General features: G+C 44.3%; 1 protein-coding gene across 2 annotated transcripts; it reads right to left on the bottom strand.

The window, feature by feature from the left end:
- Positions 1-519: 519 nt before the first annotated feature.
- Positions 520-6,495, bottom strand: LOC122178181 (zinc finger protein 239-like). 2 transcript variants are annotated; one of them, XM_042868185.1, is made up of 4 exons: positions 6,451-6,495; positions 5,608-5,763; positions 3,501-3,585; positions 520-3,059 (listed from the first exon to the last, which is right to left on the bottom strand). In XM_042868185.1, the coding sequence occupies exons 3-4, from the start codon at positions 3,544-3,546 to the stop codon at positions 2,143-2,145; spliced, it is 963 nt and encodes a 320-aa protein (XP_042724119.1). In that variant the 5' UTR covers positions 3,547-3,585; positions 5,608-5,763; positions 6,451-6,495; the 3' UTR covers positions 520-2,142. The 2 variants fall into 2 exon arrangements, with proteins under 2 accessions (XP_042724119.1, XP_042724118.1); XM_042868184.1 differs by having other exon boundaries at positions 5,608-5,796; positions 6,451-6,490.
- Positions 6,496-19,023: the final 12,528 nt, after the last annotated feature.

The following is a 19,023-nucleotide window of genomic DNA, read 5'->3' as shown; positions in this document are numbered from 1 at the left end:
ATTTATAAAGGAGAATAACAACTTCCATTTAGCATCAAAACATTTTTGGTAACAGGATGTGTAGTAAGGACACCAAAAATGAACTGTCCTTTCATAAGGCTCCGGACGTGGCTGGGGGAGCACAGAAACAACAAAGGCAATCTGTCAGGCTTTTTCAGGTCAAGTTCTTCCTAGGAACATTAACAAAAAAAAGTGCAACAAGGAGACAAACATCTTAAACAATGTCTTCTGTGGGAACTAACAGCAATACTTGATGTGTTATTTGTTTGTTGGCCTGCCTTTTTTTACACCAAGCTTGTCACTGATGTGTACCACATACCCTGGTGCTTGTGAGACCGTGGTCTGGATTGGACTAGTACTGTTTAAGATGAACCCTCTTGTCTTTCATTTTACAAACATGGATCATTTCATGGATGTGATTGAGGGCAGTCATGTGCACAGTTAACCAGTACAGATTTATTAATTCAGACTCTTGGGAGAGGGTGGGAGCAGAGTGAGAGCAAACAAATTAAACCAGCTCTGTTGCCAGTGGAGAATGAAGCTGAGCATAGCAGCTGGAAGTTAAGGTGTGCTACATTACTCAGCCTGTAATTCCAATCATAATGCTGCTGTTCAGAGCTTGCTTCTTTCAAAATCCCATGCTTTTCAAGCTGGACCTTCTTTTGGTCCTTACTGATATCTGCTATTTGGAAGCTCATCTTCATGAGAATGCTCATTGTTAGTGTTGGGCTGATAAACAACGCTGAAAATAGAAATTCTACAGAACAACAGATTCAAGCACTTCGTTTTCTTGCCTAAAGCACACTGATTTCTTCAACTGTTTGGCTCTGTGGGTGGAACAGGCATTTCAGTATATATTGCTACGTTCATTACAGGGAGTTCTTCCGCGCTAGAGATATTAACATATTTGTTATTACTGCCAGTTCTCTCCTCCCCCGTACCAAGCAGTCGTTTGAGCTAAATTTCCTTGTAAGGACAGACTCCCAGCAGTAGTATTTTTCTCCTCAAAGTGAAGATCTCTTCAGAGGTCAGTTCATTCTGCTTTCTCAGAATTCTGCCTCCCCCATATTCCTTAGACAGTCATTACTAAAGAAGATGTCAAAACCACCTGCAAAAATTCATGGGAATTCTAGAAATCAATGTCAACATCAACTCTTTGCAATCATTAACAACTCAAAGGCGGTGTTAGAGTTAAAAGCTTTTATGCAAGAAAAGATATTTAACACTGAATACAAAATCGGTTTGACATAGCTTATTTTGAAACATCATCCTCTTTCTTTTCATCAACTGTCAATTAAAAAATCACAATTAAAAAAAGTCATCCTAAATACTTTTAAAAGCCTTATAAAAACATTCATAAAGTGCCACCCACAAAAGCGCCTAAACAAGAATCTGAGAGAAGTACCTATTAGGATGTTAATTTACTTAAGCTGCTGAGGACAAAGCTGTCAAACTGCTGAGGACAAAGCATCATCATCTGAGAACCTGCCAATTTAACAGCTATCCAACCGAGCAGAAATACAGTTCCAGAGTGGCCCGCACAGAGGATGGCTGGGCCTGTGACATACACTCTGAGGCATCGAACTCTGTGTTGCAGGGGTTTGAAATAAATAGCTAACACCACCTAAACCCAAGAAAACTGCCAAGTGGGAGATGTGGATTCTGAGGGGAGCAATCATGCTAAGCTATGGCTTTACAACAAAGGCAAAACCCAGGCAATTTATACAGCAAACAGATTTTAGGACAAAAATCACAACCCTCTAAGAATAACAAAAGAAGGCACTGATCCTTGGAATGTCTCTCCCTCCTGGTCTTGGACACACCATACGGTAAGTATCTTTCCTCCCTCAAAGAGGGGCTGAGAACTGCTACCCCACGGTAAGTATCTTTCTTCCCTCGAAGAGGGGCTGAGAATTGCAACCCCACGGTAAGTATCTTTCTTCCCTCGAAGAGGGGCTGAGAACTGCTACCTCACGCAGTGAACCTGCGCTAGTTCATTCAGTGCAGGCTGAGTGCCTAGGCAGTGGTCACAGACCGATCAAGCCAGAAGGACACAGGCTCTGAGGGCTCCCTGCCCCAGTTCACACCCCATATGAAGCATCCAACGGCACCAGGTCCATGGCCCATCATCCACGTGGCCAACTACCCTGCATGGTGCTTTTGGTGGCGCACCAGCTGGGGCTGGAAACGAAAGCTTGCTCCGCACTGGCTGCAGCGGTATGGCTGCTCACCCGTGTGGATGCGGGTGTGCTTGATGAGGTTGGAGTTGCCACTGAAGCCCCGGCCACACTGGCTGCACTTGTAAGGCTTTTCACCGGTGTGGGTACGAGCATGGTTAATGAGGTCGGAGCTCTGCCCGAAGCGTTTGCCACACTGACCGCAAGAGTAAGGCCGGACACCACTGTGGGCCTGCTGGTGCTGAAGGAGGTGGGAGTGCTGACTGAAGCTTTTCCCACAGGCTGAGCACTTGTAGGGCCGCTCGCCTGTGTGCATACGCTGGTGTTTGATGCAGGTGGAGCTATCGCTGAAGATCTTCCCACACTCGCTGCACATGTAGGGTTTGAGCCCGGTGTGGATGCGCTGGTGCTTCAGGAGGTTAGAACTCTGGCTGAAGCTCTTTCCACACTCTGCACAAGTGTAGGGTTTCTGGCCGGTATGGACTCGCCGGTGCTGGATGAGGTGGGAGCTCTGGCTGAAGCCCTTGCCACACTCCCCACACAGGAACGGGCGCTCCCCGGTGTGCATTCGCTGGTGCTGGATGAGGTGGATGCTCCGGCTGAAGCCCTTGCCACACTCGGAGCAGATGGTGGGCTGCTCTGCACGAGGGGCTCGCTGTGGTGCTGCCACCCTTCTCTCTTGTCTTTTCACCAGGCTGATAGCAGAGCAAGGCAGCTTAGCCTCCTCTGCCTCCCTGCGGTCACCTTGCCGTGCCTCTGTGGAACCACACTGACTTCCATCACCGTTCTCCAGCTGTTCCTCTTCTCCGACGGATTCTGCTGCCAACAAGTCCCGTGGATCTGTGCTAGCAAAGTGATTCAGAAAGGGATCGATCTCAGCACCTGGAAAAAATGACAACTAGTTGCTGTAATCACTAATTGTAATTATTGCTGAGAGACAAGGATGGCAGAGAACAGGTGAGCTCTTCTCCCAGAGAGTATCGTCTGCACTGTGTAGGAGAAGCAGTTCCAGGGAAGGACTGGGATCAAATGTAAAACTAGTTGTGAGAATGCGACCTCATCATGCAACCCAGAGCAGATGTGCCACAAAAGGCAGTGCCGACGGCAGTGCAGTCAGCCTTTCCTTGCCCCCAGGAAATTGTCACATTCTGTCTTCTTAATATTCTGTCTTTCATACATACTCTTAATAGCACATTGACAAGGCTGCAGTGACAAGGAAAGAGAAGGTCTCAAATCAAGCTGGATGAAATAAAGTAGTTTGAAGAACACTGCAGAAGCTCAAATTGCTTTCTTGCTTTCTATGTTTATGAACTCATTCCTTACCCATGTCCTTTGAGGCCTCATAATCTTGATCTTCTCCTTGGTCCATCTCGGCAGCTTATGTCAGGTTCACCAATCAGGAATCCTCCTTACAAAAGCAAACAAATCTTAGTTGAATATTCAGCAATAGTGTCACATAATATGCCTTAAAATCTACTCCCCCTACTGAATATGGGGAACAGATGGAGAAATTGCTTAAAAGTATGGAACAATCTGAGCAACAAACGTTTATGGGTACCCTGTGCACCAATGAGGTATCTGATGTCAGATATGTTTTATTTTCTTATAGGAGATTCAAGGTTGCCTCTTTTCTGATGACCAGTATATGAGGGGGGAGATATACCAGATGTGCTGGACTCAGAATTGAGAGACAGCAACAACAGCCATAAGTTTAAAGAAAAAGCAAGACTCAGCCAATCTGCATGCACAGTTGAATTGGAGGCATTTCTGTAATAATGACAACCACAAGAATAATCTTAAAATTATTATTATTTAAATTAAAATTATTCTTAAACTTATTCTAAATGGAAAATGACTCTTTAGTCACCAGAGCATGATTTTCTTACTTGCTACCTCAATTCTCCTTTCTCCTCCAAGAAAAGACTCTCAGGCTGAGGGAGCTAAACCAACAAAACAGGCAATATGATGTTACGTCTATTCCTACTGGATTCTGGCAGATCCCGCTTTGCAACTCCAACAATTGCCACAAAAGCAATTATTGGGCAGGTTGGTCTTACAAATGCCACCAGCACAAAAGGTAGGCACTGGCAATTGATGCAGTAAAAATGCAGGAGAATAGAAAAGTACAGTGGTATGAAAAAAGTCCCACTTTACTTCAAAAAGGAAGAATCAAAGGTGGCAGGGGAAGGAATCCAGCTGGGTGAATCTAGGACTGGAGAATGATACGCATCACAGCATTTCTAGGAATATTTTTAAAGTATTTAAGACACTGTTTGTTGTTGGTTTTTTTTTAACTCTCCTTTTAATCCTTAGTTCCCTAAGTGCCAGCATCCCTTCAGAAACATTCTCCCAGAACTATGCTTCAAACTACCAATCCTTGTTTATGTATGGCTGAGCCATGGGAAAAGTACATTTCTGGACAGCAGTTCAGCTGCAATTGGTTAACTGGACAGATGGCCTCTAGTGCAAACAAACAGCATAAAATGATGGGTGTTTTGTTGTGAACTGCTTAATCTATCACCAACAGCTATTTATTGAACGGTAACAAGCAGTAAGAGATTAGATGGCGTCAGAATTAAGGAGACTACTCAGATGAGGGGAATGGTCCTGGACAGATACCAGTCTTGAAGTCTTTGATCTTGGGTCGCAAAGTTGGACAGAAAGAAAGGGAGCAAGCAAAAGAGACTTACTGAACTATAGAACGATGAAGAAAGAAAGTGAAAGGGGAAAGCAGAAGCTGAGTGCCTACTAAATAAATATCTGCTGAATGCTGATGGAGACCATCTCAGCAGATGCGCCATTTCAGGCTGTCCTGAGCCAACACATGTTAGGTTGCTTTCAGGAGCCTTACAGCTCTCAGAACTTCACAACTACTGAGAATCTCTGTTGCAGCAGATTGATGGTAGGAGCCAACCCAGCTACCAACATGCTGCAGTGTGTACCAGATGGCCTGTTCCACCCAAAAGCAGGAGCCAAAGCCCCATGCACACACAGGCCTTTTCCCTGAGCGGCTAACCACAAACAGCAGGGTTTCCCTGTAAAGGGTGTACATATGGGACCTGCAGAGAAGCAGTTCAGAGGTGGTACCAGCATCTTGCTAAATGTCTGACCACAACTACCAGGGGAAGTCTCAAAGCATGCAAACAAGTCAGAAGGAAGAGTTTGCTTCTGATCCTGCAAAGACCTCCTGATGCATGGCTGCTGTGCTCAGATTTGCTATGGCAGCACAGCAAAAAGCAGACAGTCCTTATACATTGGCAGGCTAGCCTGGGGTAGGGAGAGTTTCCTCCTTTCCCATGATCAGTCCTCTCTGTAAAAAGAGGAGACTGATCTCACCAACAGAGGAGACAGTCCTTCAGGATCCGACAATCCATTGTCTTTACCTCAGCTGTTTGCTGATGACTCTTCATTTTCTCTCCTGACCACTCACCTCCATAGCTGTCCTGTGGCTGTGTTGGATTGTGGAGGCTGTAGGAGTCATCCCAGTGTAGAGCTCCATCTCTCAGGCTCCTTGGGGTCCTGCAGTCTGCTCCTGAAGTGCTGTCGCTGTCTGAGTGTTCTCTGCATGGTCACCCCGGGCACCAAGCTGCCATTCAGAGCAAGGTGTGAATATCCTATGCTGGAAGGGACCCACAAGGATTACCGAGTCCAATTCCGGACTCCACACATGACCACCCAAAATCCAAACCCTGTGTCTGAAAGTAGTGTCCAAGCACTCCCTGAACTCCGGCACATGGGGCCATGCCCATCACCCTGGGCAGCCCGTGCCATGCCCGCCACCCTGTGGTGCAGAACCTGTTCCTGATATACAGCACTAGCTGGCGATGCCCTCCCTAAAGCAGGGGCTGCTGTGCTGGGACGGGCAGGAGGTGGGGTGGCCGGGGCACTGCCATAACACCCAAAAAGGGATGAGAAGAAGAAGCGGGAGTCGTGGAGCTCTGGGGAACCGGGGCAACGCGTGAAGCTGCCTGTGTGCAACAGAGATCGGAAACTGGGCAAGAAGATGCTTTTGCCCGCGGCAGGTGGAAAGCGATGGGACGGGGGAACTGCGCTACAAGCAAGGGACGGGAGAACACAGGGACAGCGGCTAAAGCGGAGACTGGAGTAGAAAAAGGGCAGCCGGCCCTCCCCTCCTCTTTTCCGTCTCTTCTCCGGGCAGGTCCTTCCTCCACGATGCCGACAGACAAAGGCTCTGTCGGAGCTTCCAACCCGTCCAGCCCTCTCCCAGCCCAGCGCTCCGCTGCCGCCCACCATCCAGCCGCCCCGCGCCTACCTGCAGGGCGCCCGCTGCCGCCCGGCGCCGCCACGCTTCCTGCTCCGCGGGCAAAGGGCGCTTCCTGGGCGGGGCGGGACGGCGCGGCTGGGAGCCGTGCGGGAAGGGAGGGAGGGGGGAAGCCGTGCTCGGCTCTGAAGGAGGCGGCCTGTGAGGGATGGAGTCGTTCCCGCGTGGAGCTGCGCAGGGCTCCAGCCAACCCGGCCTTGAGCCCTCCAGGGATGGGGCATGCACAGCTTCTCTGGGCAGCTGTACCACGGCCTCACCGCCCTCTGAGTATCTCAGAGAAGCTTCCCTGTTGCACTGGGCAACGCGAGGAAGGGCTCACCTGGGCCTCTGCAGGACTGAGTTCAAGCTGTGTCTGGAGACTCCCTCCAGAGCACAGAACACATCAGCCTGTGACAGCGAGCTGATGCAGCGTTCCTGGTGTGCCCACCGGCAGAAACCTAAAGTGTGCCCTAAGTACTAGGGAAACTGCAGTAACAGGGAAATGAATAGAGCTTATTTTTTGTCATGCTGAGGCTTTCAGCATCAGTTTGCGTTATGACTTTCTGTTTGAGAAGTTGTCTGACTGATACAAGCTCTTTAGACTTGCAGTCTGTGCTTAGCCTGGGTCTGAGCAGATGGAGAAATGGCCTTAGACAAAATAAGTTGAGAGTACTGAAATAGGGTGAATGGGAGGGTCAGATTGGATGTTAGGAAAAATTTCTTCTTGGGAAGAGTGGTGAGGTGTTGGAATTGGCTGCTCAGGGAGGTGGTGGAGTCACCGTCCCTGGAGGTGTTCAAGAATCATGGAGATGTGGCACTGAGGGACATGGTTAGTGAGCATGGTGGGGATGAACTGATGGATAGACCAGATGATCTTGGTGGTCTTTTCTAACCTAATGGTTCTGATTCTGTAGCCTCATCGGTCTGTAGAACAGTACAGCTGTCAGGCACATTGCTGCATCCTTGTCATGTTTGCAGCACAACACATTCACTTAGAAATGGGGAAGGCAGAAGATCAATGTGTTTGCAGTCAAAGTACAAATGTATAGAGAAGAATGAATGACGAAAGTATCCTGCACATGAAACTACAGTACTGACCGTGGCTTAAATACTGATAGGAAGGAACATTGGGGTCAGGCATCAAACTGCTGTCCAGCATCAGTAAAGGCAACCGATGAATTCATTTTCAAATACAGTGTTGAGAAGAAGGTGATTGGAAACCTTCGGTTTCAATCTACCATGACAAATCCTGTCTAACTACTATGACTGCCTGCTATCCAGGCAATGACTGGTGGTGTGGCCAACAAAGACTTAAGGTAGTTTAGCAAGGAGAAGGGCAAAATTCCTCACACATGCCAAAATAATCATGTGCATCAGTACGGATTGGGAATTGGCTGTCTGAGTGAGTGCCATGTTGAACAGGACCTGCACACCAAGCAGAATACAGCACAGTATGCTCCAGTTACAAACAGGGCAGCTTGCATTCTGGGCTATCAGGGAAAGAATGGCTGGCAGGTTGACAGAGGTCATCATCACACTCTGTTCAGAGATGGGGAGGCTGCACCTGTAATACTGTGTCCAGCTTCAGGCCCACCAATGGATATGGAAAAACTGGACAGCATGCCCAAGTTGCTTAGGAGCCTAAAACATGTGAACAGTGAGCAGAAGCAAACTATTCTGCATAGAGGGAAATGGTAAAACAAGTTTGGTTTAAAAAATCAGGCTGGACACTGAGAAATACTTCTTTGTTATGGGAGTAGTGTATGAGAGGAGCAGGCTACCTTACAGGGTGCTGGTTCTCCGATCTTGGAGGCTTTTGAAACTTGGCTGGACAAACCCATGGCAGACCTGTTCTAGTGCTGGTAGTAGTTGTGCTTTGAGCAGGAGGTTAGACTGCAGAGGTCTCTTCCAATCAACATTTCAGTGATTCTACAAGCAACCATGCATGTGTCGTCCCACAGACAACTCAATAATTACAAATTGGTAATTAGGAAGAAATCTTTCCAAGAGAGTTTGACTGTCTTAAAAATGTGGAAAGCAGTAAAGTGCCCAAAGTGTGTAATGTAGTCGTATTTCAAGGAAAAGAGAAACCAAGTGTCTCTAGGCTGATAAAAATGGTAAGCTGTCATTTACAAATTCACTATTAAAATACAACTGCCTGAATCGAGTTGGGTGCTTTTGGAAAAGTTCCTGCATTTCAAGATAACTGTGTTCAGAAACACTCCCATGTCAGGTCTTGGCTGCATTCAGTTGCTACTGCACAGCAACTTTACTGTTTGGTGAAGCTTCATTTGGCTAATGTTTTGGAAGTACCCTTTTTTTTTTTTTTTTGTTTTGACAAAGCTGATATACTGTTTTTTAAAAGTTCCATGCATTGAGTGTTAGAAATGCTTATTTATTTATTTATGTCTTTAAAACAACCTAAACAGCTGAAATGACCAAAGATGTGTGTCTAATGACGAGTTTGTTGGAGCAAAGCAATGAAATCTGATGAGAATTACAGTCAGTAAGGGGAAACACTACACTGGGGAATAATTAAGTTTCCACTTTGCGGTGAGTTCTAGCAAACCCTCAGCTTTACCGTTCTGTTGGTGTTGTAGTGCCTGAATGAATGCTTTATCTATCCAACAGTCTTTATAGTAATTACTTTGCATTTAGCTCAACTGCCATCTGAATACAAGAGAAGAAGGTCTTAAGGACATCTGAATGATTGTGGCTGCCCACTGAAGATTGTTTCTTAAACTTAGGTATTGATCAACCATTTTCACTTGAAAGAGCGGAATGGTATATTAATCACTCAAATGTAGAGCACCATTGCTCTGCACTACTGCTAAAAAGTAACAAACAGTAAGGCCAGTTTGTTGTCTTATTCTTCAAACACATTTAGCAGAGAACACAACTACAAATATTTTAGCTTTAAACCGGAGACACGCTTTTCCATACCATAGAAAAGATTGCTTGTTAACACTGCAGAAAGCATAGTGCCTTTCCAGAGGACACTGACATCCCATGGTTTGGATTGGAATTACCAAAGCTCCCCCTTCACTCGCAGCTGTTTCTGATACGGGAATGACAGAATCATCAAATAGCTGAAGTTGGAAGGCACTTCTGGAGGATCACCAGGTGCAACCCTCTGCTCAAGCAAGGACACCTACAGCAGGCTGCCCTGGGTCACATCCACTTGGGCTCTGAATATCAGTTTTACTGTCTCTGTTACACACATCTGTATTCTATTTCATGGATGTGGGAAGACCCCTCCCCTCCTTACCCCCTACCTATTATTGCTTTGGCAGTGCTCTTAGAAAACCCTCTGAGAATCAGAAAAATAAACAAAAAAACAACAGTAGCTACAAAGCTCAACAACAACAACAAAAAAACCCACACTACCAAAACAAAAAAAATCCCCGTGAAAACAGGTTGGGAAATTAAATTGAGGAGTCTCAACAGACACTGGATTCTACAAATGCTTCATCTTCAGTGAACATTCAGTTTACATAGCCTGCAAACTAAACAGCTGAGATGGTTTGGTGGACTCACCATCACTGGAGGTGTTCAAGAACCATATGGCACTGAGGGACGTGGTCAGTGGGCACGGTGGAAATGGGTTGGTGGTTGGACTGGGTGATCTTAGTGGTCTTTTCCAATCCTCATGATACCAGGATTTTATGTGGTTTTGCTGTTTATCTCCCTGTTGCACAGAAATGGGATGTTCTCTGTCATAAGGTGATAGCAGGTGATGTTTGTTGGTAGTAGCAAACTGCTTTCCAAGGGCTCATCTAATCATTTAAGTCCACCTCATGGATGTAGCAAGTTCTGTGCTCTTTTGTTTTTTGGCTTTCCCTTAATACCTGCAACTGAAGTGTGAGGAGTAGTTTATGTCTCTCCACCCTCCAATATCTAGGAATAACTGAACATTTTCAAGGAGCTGTTAACTCAGGACTTGTTATCCAAGGAAAAGAACAACAGATGCAGTGTGTGTGTTGGGGCATTGGTTAGGTATGTAGAAAGCCTTAAAAAAAAAAACATATTGAGCACCTGAAGTGAGGTGAGAGGAAGCGGCAGATTCATTTCACAGCAGTTTTTGAGGAGGTTATGGGGTACTGCTGATGTACCCCTATGCTGGGAGGGCTATCAGGCATTCAGAAGCATTGGGAAGGCAGCTGGGATGTGTCAAGTAAAACATCTTGTACAGTGGTGAGAGAATTGAAGGGGAACCACCAATGTGGCAGTTATCACTTAAGCTTGTATTTTGGCAGGGCAAAGCTGCAAATTGTTTGTACAGCTGTGACTGTGCTCTGCTAATTTTATTTTCCAGCTATATAAATGTTCCAGTGTTTGCTGAGAATTTTGCTTTCAAATATCTGGAGAATAACATATCTGTGTACTGGAGGGGGCAGCCTTTCCCTGCTTCTTCCCTCAGGCAGCCTGGTGTTGAATAACTTCAGTGTCAGCGATGGCTGATCCAGAAATGGAACGATATTAACATGGCTATTTGTTTAAATATGCATTTTGTAGCCCTCATCAAGGTAATTGTGTTCTGCAAAGTTAAAGATAGCAGGCCTGGGTCCCCGTGGCAGCTTAATTTGAATTGGAATCGATTGCTTGACAAGGTACAAGTGAATCTGTGTACCTGACATTGCATACACATGCCTTATCAGCCCAAAGGTAATGATATGCAAATGATTTGGGCTTCAGTGGTCTATGGGTGCTGAGAAGCAGTGATTTGCAAAAGAGTCTTTGAGCAGTTCAGCTGCTGATGAGAACACTGGCATCTAGTGCCTGGGGATGGCTGTATGCAAGGCTGTCAGAGGTAGGCTGGGGTCACTCAGCTGGTTTCTTGTGTGCCTTTTCTAATTAGACGGATTGCCTTAGGGCCAACCAAGCCAGAGGGAGCTTAAAACCAAAGCTGAAGTAGGGCTGTACAGGGGTACATGTGCATATGCTCATGTATGCACACGCCTCTTCATCTTAGCATGAGAATTATGAAGGGCACGCTAAAGTGTACAGGACCAGTGTGACTAATGGTGCAAGTCAACACCTTTCCACTTTGAACCTGGAGAATGAATTCATTTAGCTCTGCTGCTATTTTGAGCTGTGTAAAGACTCAGCCAATTTCTGACTGACTGACTGAAGTGTTGCCCTTTCATCTTACAAAGGATGGCACCAGTTCAGTGTGTCAGGATGGAAGGAAGAGGAAGTTTGCGATTACCGGTAAATGTGCAGTAGGGTGAATTGGGTGCCTTTTGGGCCTGCATGGCTTGTGGAGCTCGTTAAGCTGGCTTAGGTGTAGATTACAGTACCTGGATTGGTACTGGGGAGGATGCTACTGAAGCAGCACACTGTTCATCTTCGTTATGGTTAAAGAGGGTAATTGTTGGTGTAGCTGCTCTGCCCCAGAGATCTTTTGTAGTTGAATGGTGTTGGCTTCCTATGGTACTGGCAGACTCCAGCTACTTCTCTGGATTTATTAGATCACCCTGTTCATTTATATCTCTTTGGTGCAGTACTGTTTAGACTTCTTGTATTTGATGGATTTTTGTGCTTACTGCTTCTTGTTGTTGATTTGAATGTTTTCCTGCTGTTGGTTCGAATGTTGAAAGAATATAGTTTGTGGTTTTTGTCCTTTTCTTTTGAATGCACCATTGTAAATTCTTAGTCTTCAGAGTGCTGTAGTGTTCATGGTGTGTGTACTTGCTGAAACAAGGCAGTAAAGATAACCCACAAGGCTATATTTCATGATCAGACATGTCCAGTGAAGGCAGCAATGAAAGTTACAGAGACTCTGATCAAGTTTACACACCAGAACTGCTTGTCTTGTTGATTACCTGCATAGCAGCAATTTTTTTTTTTTAAGTCATGCTGTGGTCTTTAGGGTGGTTGCATTTGTCTCTCATTTTCTGTATGAGTGCAAATCATCTAAGCAGTTATTTTGGATAGCTGGTGCAGATAGGCTGACATACATTTCATCTTATGGCTCTCAGGTACGTGTACTTCTATGTCTCTGTACTTGGATATGAGGCATTGCTTGATAAGCAGAAGGAAAGGTGACCCGCTTTCCTCCCTGCAAATCCTGTCCATTTTGAGGTGACAGATACATAGGAACCACAGACCTCTCTGGAGACTTGCAGAAGCTTGGTCTCACTTGTGTTCCTTTGACTTACCAAGAAGCACTTTGTGTTTTCTCCCATGCGTTGTTTTATTGGTGTCATGTATGCTTGGATGAAAAACTAGAAGCTGAATGGGACATGTGGCAATATTTTGGTGTTGCACTATTTTACATAAGCAGTTTACTTTGGGGGACTTTCACTATTGCAGATGACTGATACAGTTCTTTGTTGTCAACACCTTCATGCTTCTGTTATAAAACTAAGCACTTGTGGTTTAACCTGGCTGGCAGCTAAGCACCACGCAGCTGCTTGCTCACTTTGCACCCAGTGGGAATTGGGGGAAAGAAGTAAAACTTGTGGGCTGAGGTAGCTTGATGTGAAAGAAAAGGGAAGAGTAAAAAAAAAAAAAAAAAGAATGCTCAAAACAAGTGATGCATAACATAATCACTCAGCACTGATGCCCAGCTCAGTCCCTGAGCAGTGACAGACATGCAACCAACTCCCCCAGCTCTTATTGCTGAGCATGATACCGTATGGCATGGGATGGAACATCCTTTTGTCAACTGGGTTAGCTGCCTTGCTGTGTCCCCTCCCAGCTCCTTGTGCACCTCTTGTACCACAGTATTTTTGCAGAGGGCCAGAGGAGCAGCTGTGCAGATGCACAAGTCCATCACCAGCACACCGTCTTCATTTGTTGACCTGCAGGTCATGCTCTGCTCTGAAGTTCTGCACACAGTAGCAATGGCAAACATATTTCTGAAGGATTTTTTTTTCCTATGAAAAGCAGTCTGATGGTGCCAACTTCAGTGGTAACAGTTATGACATAATGAAAAAAGGGATGCTCACCCACAAATTCATAGCTACTACACCTTTGTTGCTGTGATTGAAGCCACAAAGTATGCATTACAAATTAAAAAAAAAGCTGTTTTGTGTGCCTGAGAATTTTATGTAGAGTTAGCATGAAAGCATCCTTTCAATATTTCTACTCACCTACATCAAGTCACATCATTCATTGGTGAGACCTAGGTTAGTGGGGTTTAATGATTTCTTGGTCAGTAAGCCCATGAAAAAGTGTATACATCATAATAAAGAAAAGATCCTTTTTGAAATGTTATCTTTTTTCACCTTCCAGGCTGCATTGCGTGCACTTGTTATTCTTGAAGGTAATAAAATTTGTTTACTTAATTCCTAATTCTGTAGCAGCAACATGCTTCTACATTAAACTGGGATTTAAAACAGTGTGGATGCGTTCCTGGAGGTTTATGCTGCTGGGTTTACTAATTGCAGGATCAGGGCAATATTTGAGGGATAGGCTGAAAGAAAATTGCTTGTAATGACTTTGTTCTGTGTGTTGTATTTTCAGCTCATGGTAATGTGACAACAATAAACAGAGGTGTGTGTGACTGTTATTTTTTACCTTGGCTATCCCCAGTGGGGGCAGCCTTTTCGTATCAGCTGGTACAGAGGAAATGTGCCCTTACAGCACAGAACACATAGCAATAGTGGACACAGCCAGTGGATTCACGTCTTTTGTAATGGAACACTGAGGCTGTGCATCGTTGTGAAAGAGTATGCAGGACAGTACAACGCTATGATATGCATCAGCTCCTGGTTTTGTCCCTGTGAAAGGGTATGTTTGCTACATGTGCATGGGGGTGTACATTTTCATTTTAACCTTGGTCTCTCAATGCACAGGGATGCTTACATTATCATATCATAGAATCATAGAATGGCCTGGGTTGAAAAGGACCATAATAATCATCTAGTTTCAACCCCTGCTATGTGCAAGTTGCCAAACTCTAGACCAGGCTGCCCAGAGCCACATCCAGCCTGGCCTTGAATGCCTCCAGGGATGGGGCATCCACAGCCTCCTTGGGCAACCTGGTCCAGTGTGTCACCACCCTCTGAGTGGTTATATTATGATATATAGGATGTGTGTTCATGGCTGGCATCTTCTGCCTATTTGTTCTTGAGTTCATGTATTAACCTCATGAGATCACTTGCATGTTATGCTTTTCATGAAACATTTATTGTACTCACAATTAGTATCTACACAAGTCTAGAAACAAGACCCCACTCTTAAATGCAGCCATCGCTTCATTTCACATCTTGATTTTGCTATCTTCTTATCAGCTGCTTGAAATTACCAGGCTACAAACATTTAAGATCTTAATTTTGAAACCTGTGCTAATGTGGCTACTGAGGTCAACTCAGTCTAGCAAGGTTTACTGAAAGCGGTGTTAGCCTTCACTACCATTTCAGTGTGGGCAGAATTTGCAGTCCATTGGACTCTTTACTACTCACAGATTATTTTTTCTGATTTCAGATTTTTTTTCTACTGGCTTTAGTTTTATATTGACTGATTTTAGAGTTTTTGTGTGAAAGAGTTAAGAACAAATAAAAAAATCTTTGCTTGTTGGCCAAAACAATCTAGAATTGCACAGGAGGAATTGTCCAAATTGTTTCCAAGGTAGTAAAAGATTTCAAAAAAGCAAATATGTATGATATCCTATGTGTCCCTTCACTAAATATTCACGTGTGCATTCTTTCAACTTGATACCTTGTCAGAGGGCTTTTAGGTAACTGTGTTGCTTTTCACTTGGCCTGCTTGCAGTCATCTGGATAAGTCCATGTCATCAGGAAGAAAGACAAACAGCCAGTGGCTGTCTTAATAACCTAACTGGCAGTAAGATAGCTTTTTTTGCAGTAAGATAGCTTTTTCCCCATTCTACTACTGCTTCTTCCATTTCATCTGCATACACAGATTCAGTGTTCAAACCATTTGTGTATTGGATTATGTAAGAGATAATGTACTGGATTACTTACTGGATTATGTAAGAGATTGCCCCAAATGCACAGAATGCATGAGCAATCATCTAATTAACAGATAGATGAAACGGAGACTACCTGATGTAAACTTTCCTGGGTAAAGCTGGGCATTCTTTTGCCAGCTTGACCATTCCAGCCAAAGACCAAAGGTGGCTGAAAGTGTCATTTTATTTATTCTTCCTTATTCTTTGTGTTACTCCAGTGTATGTTGGAAATATTGTCATATGTGAGGGGGGAGGCAGTAAATGTTGTATCTTTAAGTGCTTGCTGGTTTAGATATATCAGAGGGACTCTCTTGTAAATTTGAGTTTATGACTATCCTAAAAATGAGAAATCACTTGCACATCTGCAGAAAGTGGGTAGCTTTTAATAAAATGCTGCTTATGATTGTGGTTTTGTTCTGAATTTCAGTTTGAGTTCAACCAGTTTTACATCAGCGTAACTTTTTTTTTGTTTGGTTAAAATTAGCCTTTCTACTGACCAAGCAATGTGGGGTTCATTTGAGATGAAAGCCATTACTTAAAAAAAGAAAGGAAGCAAGGAGGGAAGGAAGGAAGGAAGAGAAAGAGGGAAAGACTTTTCCTGCTTGCTGCTTTCCCTTCATTTAAAACCATCTTCACAGGCCAATGCAGACCTGGGCAGTGACGTGTTAGGTCCCATATGAAATGACAATGATCTGCACAGTTTCAGTACTGCACGCACTTCCCTGGAACGCAAGGTTGTGCAGCACTGGTGCTTACAGGGATTTTGTTGCCTGAAGGTGATACCTGGACTACTGTTTCCTACTCCAGATGTGTGTACTTCTTTCTGTGCACTGTGTTTTGCAAAGCCCACAGTGTTTTGTCTGGTCAAAGTGGAGCTGCTTCATTTTTCTGTTTTTCAGGCTCTGAACCATCACTTATCTACCTTTTGGCCTGTGATGTAGAAACCACCCAGGAAGACCTGCAAGTTTAAGTGAGGCATATTGCAACAATAAATGCCTAGCATATGAATATTGCTTACTAGCTGTTCTTATCATTACACCTTGCACATATCTTGGTGGCATGGGACAGAAAGAACAGCTGCTGAGCCAGACAGTTGGCTGAGGTCTGTCCCAGTGCCATGGGCTACAGATTCTTGTGTATGCATTATGAAAAGAGGCCATTTGGTTGTGAATCATTTAGACAAAGGTAATAAGACAACATTTAATTTCAGAAGTCAACTTTCTGATATAATGTACATACAAGATGCAAGAAAAATAATGGAATCGTAGAATCTTTTGAATTGGAAGGGACCCTTAAAGGTCATCCAGTCTAACTCCCCTGCAATGAACAGGGGCAGCTACAGCTCCATCACATGCCCATAGCCCTGATTTGAGCCTCTCCAGGGATGAGGCATCCACCGCCTCTCTGGGCAACCTGTTCCAGTGCCTCACTAACCTTATCATAACAAACTTTTTTCCTTATATCCAACCTAAATTCTCTCATCTTTTAGTTTCAAATCATTTCCCTTTGATTGAGATAAATAGATCTAATATGTACAGTATGTGTTTTGACAACCAAGTTTTCATTATAAAGCAAATGGGCATGTTTGGAAGAAATGCTGTTCTCTATTTTTTTTTTTTGTTGTAAAATCAGCAGGACTTGTTGTAACTACTATCTTAATTGCACTGATACAGAGTTTTCAGAAGTGTGAACACAGGACAGGTAAGAAACACTTTCCAACACTTAAATTGCTATTTAAACAAGCTATTTATGTATAGATCTAGGTCTCTGCATTTCAGGAAATATCTGACTTCAGTTTTTACTATGAATTCAATCAAGGCCAGCAAACTGCAACTTCATGTTGCTGTCAAGTCACTGCTGGGCTGAAAACAATTTAACCTTCCCAAGTCCATGATAACTTTGCATGGTACCGATAAAGCTGATTGCTTCCTCATTTGCTTTGTGACCTGTGTGAGGTCTAAATTGAAGATCTTTTGGTTTGTTAGTTCTGAATAGCTTACTTCAAATGGAGTGTGGTGTTGAGTGCCATGTCACCCCAAGACTTGCTTGTCAAGGCCCAGGGTAGTATTTTGGGCAGTGGCATGGGATATAGGATATGTTTTCAGCCACCCAATGGTTACTTTCTCCATTGTTAAGCACATGGCATTTGCAATTTCGAGTTTGTGGTTCTGCAGCTGACAAATCAGCTGATGGATGGGAATCAGGGAATCTCAAATGGTACAATATTACTACTGGTGCACCAGTGTGGTAGTGTTCAGCTCCTGCTGTACTTCTGCTCTTAGTAACCCCCTCAACAGAAAAGTTCTTTGAGAGGCTGGGCAAGGTAGACAGTTACCTAATGTTCTCCATCTCCGAGGCAGCTATACCAAAAACCTGTTGGTATTGTTTGAGTCCTTGAAGTATCCTCTCCTGAGGTAATCTATAACAAGGATGTGCAGAAGTTCTGGACCAGTTGCAGTGGAGTGCTTTTGCCACTCGTTCTCAGTCATGTTCAGTTCCTGACTGAGATTCCTCCAATAAAATTAGCTCTTGGAATCCGCCTCTCACTCCAGATATACAGACAGGTTCTGACCCTTCGTAATTTGATGGCGTTAGGGTACACTGTACACCAGTGTCCACTAGACACTTATACTCCTGTGCTTCTGATGTGCCAGGCCATTGAATCCACACAGCCCAATAAACCTGACTGTCCTTTTCCTCCACCTGACTGAAGGCAGGGCCCTTCTGGTTCTGGTTATTGTATTCATCACTCATGAATGCAAACCAAAAGGCTGGTTATCAAACTCAGAAATAAGGTCAGGCCATCTACTCTGTTTGGAGAACTACCCACTGGCAAGTGGAATGGTCATTTTCCAGGAATGGTTTTCCCTTGCAACTCACATATCTGTACCTCTAGGATTGAAGTGAGTTTTCCATCTCATTTCCTCATATCCTCTCCATGGTCATGCAGGTAAGACCACAGGTTAGCATGTGATGTACACCCAATATATCTTCTGTCTTGAATTGAAAAATGCTTACTTCTGGTAGCTGAGATGCTTGTCCATGCAGGCAGGACAGATTTATTCCCTTCGACTTGTTCGGCCACTTGGGAATGCTTCTCCACAGCTGAAACACAGGCCCTCAGAGAGGAGGAGAGATATATATATTGCTGGAGTTGGTCAGTGAATTTATCCATCATCTGTTCTTCTCTGTCTTTCCAGGTCATTGCTGGCAGTGAGTTGGCATACAGAGATGGTGAACTCCGTACAAACTCACCCCGCACAGACTGTGAAATAGCACATCTCAATTTTGGAATAATTGGTAGTTCAGGCCAACATTATACATCACCTCCAGCACAGCTAATTCCCTTAGACACTGGATACCTCTTTCCATGGTGGTCCACTTGCCTGGTTGACATGTAAAGAATGTACTTGTTACGTTTCCACGATAAGGTTCCTAAAGTGCGAGGATGATGGCACTGCTGAGTACTACTACCAAAATAAATCCACAACCGGATCGTATTATAACAAGAGCATATGCTATATACAAGCTGGAAAAATCATAAATACGCCTAGACCAGCTTTCAGAGTGATGAATAACGTGGCCAGAGTTAAGAAAAACAACTTTGAAAGCAAGTAAAAACTGCTCTGTGAACAACAGATTGAGATAAAAATCATTTACTAGGA

The sequence above is a fragment of the Lagopus leucura genome, unplaced genomic scaffold, assembly GCF_019238085.1.
Source record: "Lagopus leucura isolate 7727_CA_CO unplaced genomic scaffold, USGS_WTPT01 Super-Scaffold_100001, whole genome shotgun sequence".
In the NCBI taxonomy this organism is placed as follows: domain Eukaryota; kingdom Metazoa; phylum Chordata; class Aves; order Galliformes; family Phasianidae; genus Lagopus; species Lagopus leucura.
This window is presented reverse-complemented; position numbering and strand designations above follow the sequence as displayed.

Coding starts and splice junctions, on each gene's coding strand:
- LOC122178181 (XM_042868185.1), bottom strand. CDS start 3,546: ATGGACCAAGGAGAAGATCAAGATTATGAGGCCTCAAAGGACATGG. Junction 3,060..3,500: donor TGAGGCCTCAAAGGACATGG/GTAAGGAATGAG, acceptor CATTTTTTCCAG/GTGCTGAGATCGATCCCTTT.